We start from the raw sequence: 12,029 nt of genomic DNA, 5'->3' as shown, positions 1-12,029 counted from the left end.
GGCTGCCGGTACTTAGAATCAAGCTGACAGCAGCCAATCATATTGTTGGGGCAGGAGGGAAAGGTGCGTTTGATATTGACACCAGCAGAACGTTACACTGATACACGCCTGTCGATTTTCATTGTATAGACTCTTTGTTTACTTAAAAAAGCACACGGCAATGTGCAAAACATTGAGCGAAACTATCCCAGGTAGACACTCAACCGCCAACTTTGTTCAACTCTAAGAGGGCACATAAAGTGCGGTAAGTAGAGGCTTTCATATCAGCTAGCTAAGAGCTAACGTTAGCCACAGAGTTGTTGGTTTGCCAAGTAACTTGTAGCATAAACAGACTTTGGGAAACACATTTTTTTATTATAATTATTAATGTATTTAATAATTTCTCCCTGTTTTTGTGTTAGTAATATATTTATATACTCCTCCAAACTTCCTAAACTTCATTATGCTGCACACAATGTGTCACCACCTGTTTGAAGTCTTTGTGCGAAGCTAAGTTAGCCGGCTGCAAGTGGTACAGTAACTTAATTTTAAAGACTGCAGTCGCTAAAAGCCACTGGTTCTTTCTGATTTAAGGAAATGTTTTCGTTATTAATATATTTTAATATAACGACAACCTAAAACAAAACAAACATGCAAACTCGTAAAAACAGCTGTGAGCAAATCCTGTGGTTTTACTTTTACATGTAAAGCGTTAATACATGCAGAAGACTAGTTGCCTAGCAACTAGCAACAAGGTGTGAATGTGCAGAGCCCTGCATCTGCATCCCCCTGTCAAACAGCTCTGAAAGCTCATGCAGAAACCCTAGACTCAGAAAGTTGGACAGTTTACAGGAAAAGGCATATTCCTCCCTATCTGTTCGGGTTTGTGGTAAAGAGGGCCCTGAAAAAGAGGAACAACATGTATGAGATCATTGTTCTCTGTGAACAGAAGTCGCTTCTGCTATGTTTTGTTGTGTAGTTACATTTCAACATCTTTACATGTGGTAATCTCAAAGCTTAAGTACTTTATTCACTTATTAAATGTGCCCTGTAAAGTTTGCTTGTAAACAGCATGTTAACATTCACTGTTACTCACCTTGATGAGTGCATTTACTTCCTCTCCTCATATAGGATGTGCAAAGCTAAATATTTGAAATACTGTATTTACATCTGCCTTTGCTGTCAAAGCTTTGCTAGTGCTCATGAACTCCATAGGGTTCCTCTTTACCTTTTTCAAGTGCAGTATTGGATTGTTTTTTTGTAGTTTACATCCACAAGTCAAGTTTTACAAGTTAGTTATATTGTTGTAATAAAACCAAATATTACAAATAGTCATCCATCCAAGAACCAGTAGTGAACAAGTGAAACTATTAACACTACATTGTAACAGGCAATATTTTAGTATTTACTTCGCTACATGTATGTGTCAGCGATAGTTACTTTATAGATATATATTTGACATTTACATATGATCATTTTATTAGCATTGGATTTGTTGTACTGTAGATACAATTACCCAACAATATAGAAAATAGTATGATTAAGGTCTGCTTTAACAAACTACAACAACAAAAATCTGCTCACAATGCGTCATAATAATAAAATATATATCATATAACAACTAATGGCATTTTAACATTGTGAAAGGGCCCATTCTGCATAATGATACTTTTGCCTTTTGATATTTTTTTGTATATTTTTCTGATAATACTTAAGTAACATTTGAAATGCTTTATTTTTCTGTGTCTATAGTGTAGAATCCCTACTTTTAAATCACCCGAGTTCTTCTCCCACCACTACCTGTGAGGTTTCAGGTAACCACAGTGTAGATCAAAATCTGCTGCTTATTGTTTTTGTCGATCTGCAGACAGATGAGTTTGTTGCCAACCTTAGGTCGACTGACGGGAAACTAAAATAGGGCATGCTCTTATCATGTGGTATGCCACCCCACCAAAATAACAAGCCTAGGTTGACTAACATTTGACTTCCCTCTCTGCGTCGAGTGCCAATAGTAGCCTTCTCCTGCAGGCTGAGTGTTCATCCAAACGCACGCACATCTCTGACTCACTCAAGTTTTTTGTCCTAATTGTCTGTTTTGGATATTTGTACATGTCTTTCCCCACATGTTGTATGAACACCCTCTGTTGTATGTCTGATCATTAGTCTGTGTTGTTCTGGCCTCCTGTAGCTGTGGTGGCTCCTCTGCTGCAGCTGCAAAGCCGTTACTGAGTTTCTAAATATGTCATCTTTACATTTGTCTTTCACTTCCACACCTCAGGGGCCACACTATGGCAAATGTGTTTTCGATTGAGCACAGAACCTACAAAAATTAATTTAAAAAAATGACTCACTTACTTCACTTCTACTTTCTGAAGTTAAACTAACTTCTGTGGCAGTAGAAATGTTTTAATACAGTGACACTGCAGCAAGAGGTGGCTTCGATGTGTATCTGCTTTAAACATCTGCCCCTTATTCATAATTGTTTTGACATTTATTTTGATCAACCTGAACATTTGAGTATAAATGAGACTGGAGGTTGATTATTTGAAAAAAGACCTGGATCGAGCAGGATTCACAGAAGGGAAGACTTTCTTTTTTACCTTTTTGTATTTGTTTATATCTGTAGTGGTATTCAAGATTGAGTTGTGAGTGTGAGTCGGTTCAGTTTGAGAGCTTGTAGCATGCATGCTGAAAGAAGCCTGCAACAAACCCTTTGCCCTCTGCGTAAACCAGAGGACCAAGAACAGGGTTCTGCCTCTTCAGTTTCTGCGTCGCCACGTGACTTCCTCTCCACTTCTTGCACCCCGTTCGGCTGCAGCGGAGTCGCAGCTCTACCTTTTTTTTTTTTTATCTGACAACTTTTGTCATTGACAGCACGGTGACAGGAACTCTCACTCTGTGTATCGCTCCCTCAGCTTTACGTCCAGAGAAAGCTCCTCCTGAAGAAGAACAAGAAGATGTTGAGGCGAAGGACTTCCAATGCCTCAGAAAAGGAGCAGGTGCAGAAGAAGAAGGTGAGTTTCCATTTTTTTGTTTGTCTTAGAACGTTTAGAGTGAACATCCTCATATGTGAGCTTTTAAAAAAACAAACGTAAATATTATAGACTGCCATTGTGAAGAGGTGTTAATCACATATTTCAAAACACTTGCATTTCAACATCTAGCACAGCTGTCTTTGTGTGCACATCGTCTCAACACAGGATGTCTGCAAACCTTTGTGGTGAAGCTGAACAAAGACACACACACACACACACACACACACACACACACACAACATAAAGCTCAATCTTTATATTTTAAAATGTTTTAATTGTCTAAATACTGTGGCCCCAGTTGTTCTTTTGTAAAGTAAGGTTCCTCTATTCTGGCGGGGTGAATCATTGCTGCAGATGTAGTTTGAGTCATGTTAGGCTTTGTGGTTTCTGGTGTGTTGAGAGCGAGCCTCCTACGCTCAACACCTTGCAGTGCCCCTACTTTCCATCAACATCTACACTCCTGTGGTCCAACTCACGCCTCGTTACAACACATCTCTGTCTTTGTTCTCGGTAACTGTCTCTTCACACTCTTCTCCCTGGCCCTAATCCAGGCTGCAGAGCATCATTGAGCCACTGATCTACTCTCAGCCGTAATAGATCTGAAAGCTTTGTGGCTTTTCGGGCAGGAGAACTGCGGCAGGAAAAAGAGACATTTACCAGAAATGCTGGAAATAGCCTCATAATGATGGAGGGCATTCACAGTGGTGGTTTAATCTTCAGGTTAGACGCAGACAGACTGGATGTCTGCAGCGATTGGCTGCCAGCAGTTGCTCAAGCTTTGCCCTTTGTTTCCTGTGGTTTCAACTAAGAATTGAGAAGGATGAGCTGCGATAAAATCAAGCACAGAGACGAGTGATGGCATGGAAAATTAGACAAAGAGTTTCCACTAGAACTAAAGGAGTCTGAAGATTGCAAAATTGTTAAAAAGAGTAATAAAAAAAAGTTGGCTATTTTGGTGAAAAATAAGTCTTAATTTTAATCATTTAAGCAGCCTTTTCCACAAGTGACTCATCCTTTAAGTAATTGTTCAAGTATAAAGGCCTACAATTCCTTAATTATTAAGACGTTTTGAAAAAGAAATGTTGGGAGAAAATGATCAATGTTGAGATGTCAGTAAAGTGTGAGGGAAAATGTGTCACTATTTTCTGACTAAATTATTTCTCTTTTCATAAAAAAATAATAGTTGGCAGATTACCAAAATTGAAGAATTAACAGAGAGTGTATTCATGTAAAACCACTTGCCTTTACATAATAGCATTGAGTTTTTGTTTTAAAACCATTTTGCTTTGTGTCTTGCTGAGCTACAGTGCAGCATGACCCAGATTCATGGCTTTATCTTTAATAACTCTGGGAGAAACATGGGCCGTTGTTGCTTCTGAGAAACCCTAACCCACCCCCCAGATTCATTCTGTTCACACATTTGCAGAGATAAGAACATGTGTGCACAATGTGAGATCAGCATTATCAGTGTTACATTACAGTAAAAACAACCATGACAACCCTTTTTTTGGAAATGCCTTTTTAATTACACCTTTTGCTTTATGGTAAACATTTTATTGAGGGCCCTTTGCTCTAAGCTTTTTGTATCACGAGTTAAAAATAAATGCAATTCTCTGTCTGTTTCCAGCTCTCTCTGCAGAGGTCCAGCAGCTTCAAGGATTTTATAAAGCACAAACCCACCTCTCCTGTGGTGTCAGAGAGGGAGTTGGCCTTAGAAGAGAATGTAAGTTATACCAAACATCAGACACACTGTACTGTTTGTACGGTTTGGAAAAGTAGAAGTAGATATCTTTGAACTCTTTGTGTTTTAAGTTCCTAAAAGACAGATCCTTTATCACATTGTTCCTCATCAGGCCTGCTGGGACCATTATACCCAAAACCAAAATGAGGAGAGACTGAAAGGACGAGCAGAAGTTGTTATCAGTCGCTGTTACAGAAGTTTGAACTTCCTCACATGTGTGGGAATGTGTTTTTTTTTTATTCATAGAACTTAAATAACTTTACAGTAGTGTTCTGAGAACCCTGAGTGGAAGTTGGAGGATAAATAAGCATAGAAGTGTAGAAGAAGAGAGGAAGTCAAAAGACGAAGCATTGCACACAGCGCAGCAGCATGACAGCAGACAGGATGTCCGTGAGTTTCTCAAGCAGAGAGCCTGTGTGTCAGACAGACACGGCAAGCAAGCAGCTAACCAGGTGGTTTTACCCCAAGACAGGCTTTTTTTATTCAAATGTTATTACATCCCTCTGTCTCTGTGGCAGCTGTGTGTTTGTCAGTGTAGCTATTAAGTAGTAAATGAAGTTCTTATTCGAATAGTTGTGATTGATACATGTGTTTAAGTCTCTAAAAGTGAGTCTCTCCACAACTAATCATGCACCTCTTCAAATCTTGTGTAACCAGAGATGTACTTGATAAAGGTCATTCAGTACCAAAAAGCATTTAAGAAATGACTAATTGGCTAAAGGATCTTAGTCGACTAATCTACCAGGGAGGCTTAGTATTTGGAAAGCTTAACTCTCTTCACTTTTCACTGATGCTTACCTCAGCCACAACGTAGTCTCTATATGCATTACGTTAATGCACACAATGTTCATACTGCTTACTGCACATATTCTTATTTCATAGTTTATATTCTATAATTCATTACATTCTATTTCGCTGTAAATTACTGCTTTATTTTATTGCTATTTAACTATATTTTATTACGGTGTCCTTAAAGATTTTTAGTTTTATATTAGATTTCTTGTTTAATATTTTATGTCTGCACCACGACATCAAGTCAAATTCCTCGTATGTGTAAACTTACCTGGCAATAAACCTGTTTCTGATTCTGAAGAAAATCTAAACACAATTTAGTTTTGTGAGAGAAAGTCATGACCACAGCCCACAATCGAGGGTTAAGTTTGTCCCGAGAATCCGAGTGCGTAGTACTGTATTAAATATACATAAAGGCCTCTGTTACAGTTCACTGTTATGGACTTTTCTATCTTAAAATAAATCACTAGCTGCCGGTTCGAGGAAGCCACAGAAGGACGCTCAATGTTAAAAAGGGCTCTGTGTCATGCTCAAATGCTGGTAAGTGACCAAAGTGGTATTTATATGGAAGTTTTACTTAAGTCACACTGCACAGGAAGTTGCGAATATGCTTCAGCGTTAGAAGCTAATATTTTTCGCCTTTTTTATTTGATAGAAAGTGAACATAAGGTGGATAGTAATTTCAGGGATTTGTGACAGAGCCTTAATGCAGCTATATTTCTGAGCGAATCAATGATCTTTTAATCTAACCGACCATCTGCGTTCTTTTCCTTGGCAAAATGGAGGGGACTCGACCTCTGTGTCCTCTTAGTCAATGGTCCTCACACGATGCATTTACTGTGACTGTCCCAAAATGAAAATACTTAAAACATAATTAGTTCTCATTTCTGAGTCCATAGTGTTTGTCTATAGGCAGAGTTATGTCTGGTATCGCTCTCAGAAACTTAGCAGAAATAGTGTGTGTGTCTTTGTGGGTATCTCTGCAGTCTGTGTGAATGCAAACCCCATTACCACAAAATCTCAATGTTTTCTAGTTTGTGAGAAGTGAATTTGTGACGGTGACACCACTGTGAGGATTAACATTATTAATGTCATATTTCGGGCTTTTTTTTTTAAAACCTCAATTGACCTCATTCTAATATAGTCGTGCCACATCTAATTTCCAAACAGCTGATTGATTTTCTCACTCTTCTCAGGGGGCAGAGTGCGCCACAGTCGAGGAAGCAGTGAAGAGTGGCAGCAAACTGGGAAAGAAATGGCGAAAAGTCATCTCACGCACCATGACCCGCAAAACATCCAAGATGGTGCAGAAGGCTCTGGCTGAGGAGGGGGTGAGATCCTGTTTACTGTTACACTTCAGCTAAAGTTACATGATCACTGTATCTAACAGTATCGTTATCATTTCAAACTTTGAAATCGTATCTTTAATATATAAAACCTCACATCTTTTCGTTCAGCTGTTGTTACAAAAAGATTGGAACTGTCTCCATCTAGTGGACAAATGTATGTACTGTGGTTTACAAAAGAAGCCGAATGAGTGCTTTTGTAGTCGTTGAAAGTACATTTATCCAAGTGTTGTATTAAAGTTTATACAAGTGCCTTGAATTTTAACGACACTTAACATTTCCACTTCTACAATATAGAGGTAATGATTGTAATCGTTGTACTCCAATTCATTTATCTGAAGGCCTTATTTTTTTTCACACAAGAAATATGATGGCTATATGACGCACTGTTATTTACCAACAAATAAAAATTGGCTCCACCCTGACAGATTAAAACAGTTACATTTATGACACTTTAAGCATTGTTTGTATTTTGACTAGTCTAATAGGTTTTACTACATTTCTCAGTTTCAGTTGTAACAATAATTCCTAAGGAAAACGTTATCATTATGGGACCTTTTTAGTTTAAGTTCAACATGATTAACTCAGTGAACTGAAGGACAATGGTGTCTCTGCAGGATGAGAGTGGAGAGGAGCTGTCTCCGGTCTCCTCTGATTGGCTGCCTGATCTGCTGGCAGGACAGAGGACGTCTGTGTGCTCCACCGGGTCGGAGGACGCCACGCCGGCCCACTTCAGCCGCCAGCTGTCAGGCAGTGAGTGCACATCTGTATCTGATATCCAGAGGGTTCTCACTGTGAGGGAGAGTAGAAGATGTTTCCACAATGAGCCTGAGAATCATCACATTTTAAAGTTTTCTTCAGTATCAATTAAATAAACTAGTAGTGTTTGTTGTGTCCTTAGTTACGTTGCAATAAAAAAAATCTCACTCTAAACGAACAAAAGAAACTGAATGACATAAAAATGGATTGGATGGGAGAGAAATTAGAAAATTAAGAGTAAGAAGGAATATGCTCTTACAATATATATTCATGTATTGCACATTAATGGGAAACTTCTGCTTACATACAAGTAAAGTCTACAATTATACTCATTTAACTTTTCCTTTGTCTACATCCCCTTATGGGAAATGTAGTTCCAAAAGCCTCGATCATCATGACCACTGAATAGAAGTAAAAAAAATAATAAGCAGGAGAAAAGCCCTTCATAGGCAGAATTGTATTGACTCAATAAGAGTTCAGTGTCAGGCTATTCATGGCAGTTTGAAAATCGGGGAAAAACTCCTCACCTGAAGCATCTGAATGCTGAGTCTCTTCCTCTGTGTCCTCAGGCAGCGACAGACAGAGCCTGGACAGCGGGTACTGCCAGAGGGACAGCATGCGGCTGGAGGAGAGCTCGTACTCCGGACCCTTCTGTGGCCGCGCTCTGGTGCACACAGACTTCATCCCCAGCCCCTACGACGTGGAGTCGCTCAAACTGCAGGTGAGTCTCAGGGGGGGCCTTCCTCTCCCCCTCTCAAGATTCAAAGGTTTAATTGTCATATGCACAAAGCTACAGTGTAGAAATGGCAATGCAATTCTTCTGACCTGAGCTCCTCCAACAACATATATAATAAAATACAATATAGAAAGTAGTGCAAAAAGTCATACATGTCAATAGAATATAGGATACATACAGAAGAACAGAATATGAAATTAAATCATGTAAATTAAGACAAAATTAAATACGGTTTATTGCGGTGATAACTATTTATATAAATAAGTATATTGCAAGATGACAAACAGGAATGTTTATCGGGCAGATAAACCGAGCAGACGGGTTGTTTCTCTGATATTTTCGAAGTGTTTGAACCCCACATTACTGACTGTCTGTTTCACAAGATAAGACCATTTTAGTAGGGATTGTGTTTTCAGAGACTCTTTGATCCAGACAATCTCTATATCTCCTTTGGTAAAGTCCAAAGGTAAAAGAAAATTCAAAAGTGATCGACGCAAACATTTAGAAAGTTCACAACAAGGAAACTATTCTGCTTCAATCCATATTTATTAGCCTTTCGAAACAACTGTTGGCTTGATGCACACAAACGGAGACAGGCTCAATAACAGGGCGGAAATAAGACGTCTAATGGCACCATCAAATGCATTTATACAACCACAATAACAAATAAATCGTTTTTTGCCTAGGCTGATGAAGTCATAAAATATGAAAGATATTTGAAAGCCTTAATAGAAGCTTTGAACGAAAAAAAGTCATTCAATAAAACCCTCATATTTTTAAAGACTTAACAAACAACCGGACAGATGATGCTCTCAAGCTTTTCTTTTGTCCATCCTTTTTTTTCGGTGTCCTTCATCCTGCTGTCCTCATCATGACTCATGGTGCTGATGCGTCACCTCTCTCTTATAGAAAGGCGACATCATCCACATCATCGAGAAGCCTCCTGTGGGGACGTGGACCGGGAAGCTCAACAACAAAATTGGGTCTTTCAAGTTCATCTACGTCAACCTGCTGCCCGACGAGAGCCCCCCGGCACGCAGGAGACGCTGCAGCAGCAAGAACCGGCTTTCCAAATCCAAACCCAAATCCCTGGAGGAGGTTCTGGACAGCATCGGCCTCACGGTAAGAGTCTCACTGCGACACCACTGCAGGAAGAACATGAATACATATCTGTCTAAACGCTGCTGTTGGTGTTTCAGGAGCTGAGCTCTCTGCTGTCCATGCACGGCTTCCAGAGCCTCGAGGACTTTGCAGGGCTGAAGCAGTCTCACCTGAACGAGCTGAACATCACGGACCCGGACGCTCGCTCCAAGATCCTGAGCGCCTCTGAGCTGCTGAGAGACTGTAAGGGCAAACACTGTAATCTGCAAAAATATTTAAAAATACACCTCTGATCCAGAAGCTGAGAGAAATATCCCACTAATGATCATTTCAGAGTCCACTCGGATATCACAGAAAATTGGGTCTTTGGGGGATTCTTGATGCTTCCTTCACCTTTTTCTGCCTCCCCTGCATAATGAGCTTCATTTTATGTCTCCGTTGCACAGCGTCTCACTCAGTTTAATTAATGCACAGTCGCTTGTCCCATCATACTGTGTGTGTGCTCCAGCAGATCCATCACTAATGATCTGAACACCGGTTTACAGCTATTTGTTGAAAAGACTTTAAGGATTAGCTTTACAATTAGCTGCAGCGAGTTCATTAGTAAAGAACATTACAGCAACAAGGCAATTCAAAGTGCTTTACATAAACATCAACGTAAACAAATACATAAGGAACGCATTATGACAGGAGATTTCAATGCTTTTAAAATGAGTAATTAAAGCTTCTAGAGAACAGGAAATTAAATCAAAATAAGAAAATATCATACAATACCATAAGACAAGTCTATTACTAAAAAAAATGACAATCCATTGTTAGAAAATAATGATAGTTTGATCGGTAAGCCAAAAACACTGAAACCTGTTTAGCTGGTTGTAGCCACTACCAGATGTCAAGAAGTAGGAAAACATGGCATCATAAAAATGGGCATTGAATACACTCCTCTTATTAGGAAAATCCCACAAAGATGTTAATTAATGTACATATATGGAATAACAACCATACAAGAAAAGACTTGAATTCGACGTAAAAGCCAAAAACATCCCACATAACGCTAATTAAGCGGTCTGTGCCTTTGTGTTTATTCTCAGCTCATTCAACAAGAATCTAAAGTTCCTCTCTGAAGCTGAATAAGATGGAAGAGCTCAGACTCCAGTAGATTGTATTTCAGTATTTAAATCTGATTGTTTGCCCTGTGTAGCTGACGACGAGTCCGAGCCTGAGGAGGAAGAGGAGGAGGCCAAGGAGCCGAGGGACTCTGGCTGCTTCGAGAGCTCCGAGAACCTGGAGAACGTACGAGAGGAGCCGAAGACCGATGAGGAGCAGGAGGAGCGAGCTTCAGAGGGGCAGAGAGGTGAGGAGGAAGAGGAGCAGCTGGAGGAAGAGGAGCAGCTGGAGGAAGAAGGGCAGCTGGACGCTCTGCAGGAGCAGCTGCAGGAGCTGACGGTGGACGAGAAATCTTGAGGAGTGACGGAGAAATACTTTGTAAATCTGATTCTCTGGACTTTGTGGAGCGAGGTGTGATGACGTTAAAAATGTCCCTTCATACAGAGGGGACAGCTGAGGAACACAGTGTAAGGTTCAAATACTGCAGGAAATGAGGGTCGCCGTTTAGTGGAAGAAGCCGCACAGCTTCTATTCGTACGCTGTATAATGAACATGCTTCCTCCTGAGGGTAATGTCTCATTGTCATGTACAAATTAAGCCTTTTCAGGTTGTGTTTGTCTTCATTTTTACAATGTCATTCTTTATTGTAGTGGTGAATGCTCATACACACATGAATGTAAAATATATTCAGATGTTTTTACATGTAACTTGAGTTTTATTGTAACTTGCAGTAGTTTGCTTTTAAATGTGTATCGAGGTTCTTTCACTGATTTATGTTGCATTACGAGGAGGTTGTGAACAGTTGCTGTAAATACTTTTGAATAAAACTGTACTGAGAAGTTATTGTTGAGTAGCGAGCACAAACTCAGTTTTCAGAGCTCTCGACTACATAAAACAGATATGTCTTTAAAAAAGATGTGTACTTAAGTCATTAAATTATATTATCCATAGACTATATAGTGTTTCATGGAAGAATATCTTTAAAAAAGCATGTCGTAAAAAATGAAGTATGTCCTGTTTAGAAAAATATCAAAAATGAATAGTTTTGCATGCCCTAAAATAAGTAAATAAAAACAATCATAGCTTATCTAATATCTTAAAGGGGACCTATCATGCAAAATGCACTTTTTTATGTCTTTTATACATATCCGTCTAAATGTGTCCCCGGTGTGTCGGGGAACTCACACAGCGTAAAAATAAAACCCTCTTTTCCTCCGTACCCAAATCTCTAAAAACGGGGCTACAACGGAGCTGATCCAGATTTGCGTCCGATATGACGTAATATCGGAAATGTAGGCTTTACACCCACAGCCCTGTCAGAAACATTGCTATCAGAAACAATGCCCGACTGTTTTGGACCTAATATGGTCGGTGTTTACATTAGCATCGCTGACACTCAGAGCTAACCTGTGCTGGAGAGCATGTGTGTGAAG

The 12,029-nt window shown here is 39.6% G+C and overlaps 1 protein-coding gene across 3 annotated transcripts; it reads left to right on the top strand.

The window, feature by feature from the left end:
* The first annotated feature begins 116 nt into the window (after nt 1-116).
* Nucleotides 117-11,439, top strand: sash3 (SAM and SH3 domain containing 3). 3 transcript variants are annotated; one of them, XM_010771652.1, is made up of 9 exons: nt 117-244; nt 2,895-2,993; nt 4,642-4,737; nt 6,744-6,878; nt 7,511-7,646; nt 8,222-8,373; nt 9,298-9,510; nt 9,588-9,732; nt 10,691-11,439. In XM_010771652.1, the coding sequence occupies exons 2-9, from the start codon at nt 2,937-2,939 to the stop codon at nt 10,951-10,953; spliced, it is 1,197 nt and encodes a 398-aa protein (XP_010769954.1). In that variant the 5' UTR covers nt 117-244; nt 2,895-2,936; the 3' UTR covers nt 10,954-11,439. The 3 variants fall into 3 exon arrangements, with proteins under 3 accessions (XP_010769954.1, XP_010769953.1, XP_010769952.1); XM_010771651.1 differs by having other exon boundaries at nt 2,854-2,993; XM_010771650.1 differs by lacking the exon at nt 117-244 and having other exon boundaries at nt 2,773-2,993.
* Nucleotides 11,440-12,029: the final 590 nt, after the last annotated feature.

Source organism: Notothenia coriiceps, unplaced genomic scaffold, assembly GCF_000735185.1.
Source record: "Notothenia coriiceps isolate Sejong01 unplaced genomic scaffold, NC01 NC01_scaffold00010201, whole genome shotgun sequence".
NCBI lineage: Eukaryota > Metazoa > Chordata > Actinopteri > Perciformes > Nototheniidae > Notothenia > Notothenia coriiceps.
Note: the sequence above shows the minus strand (reverse complement) of the source record. Positions and strands in the feature narration are given on the sequence as shown.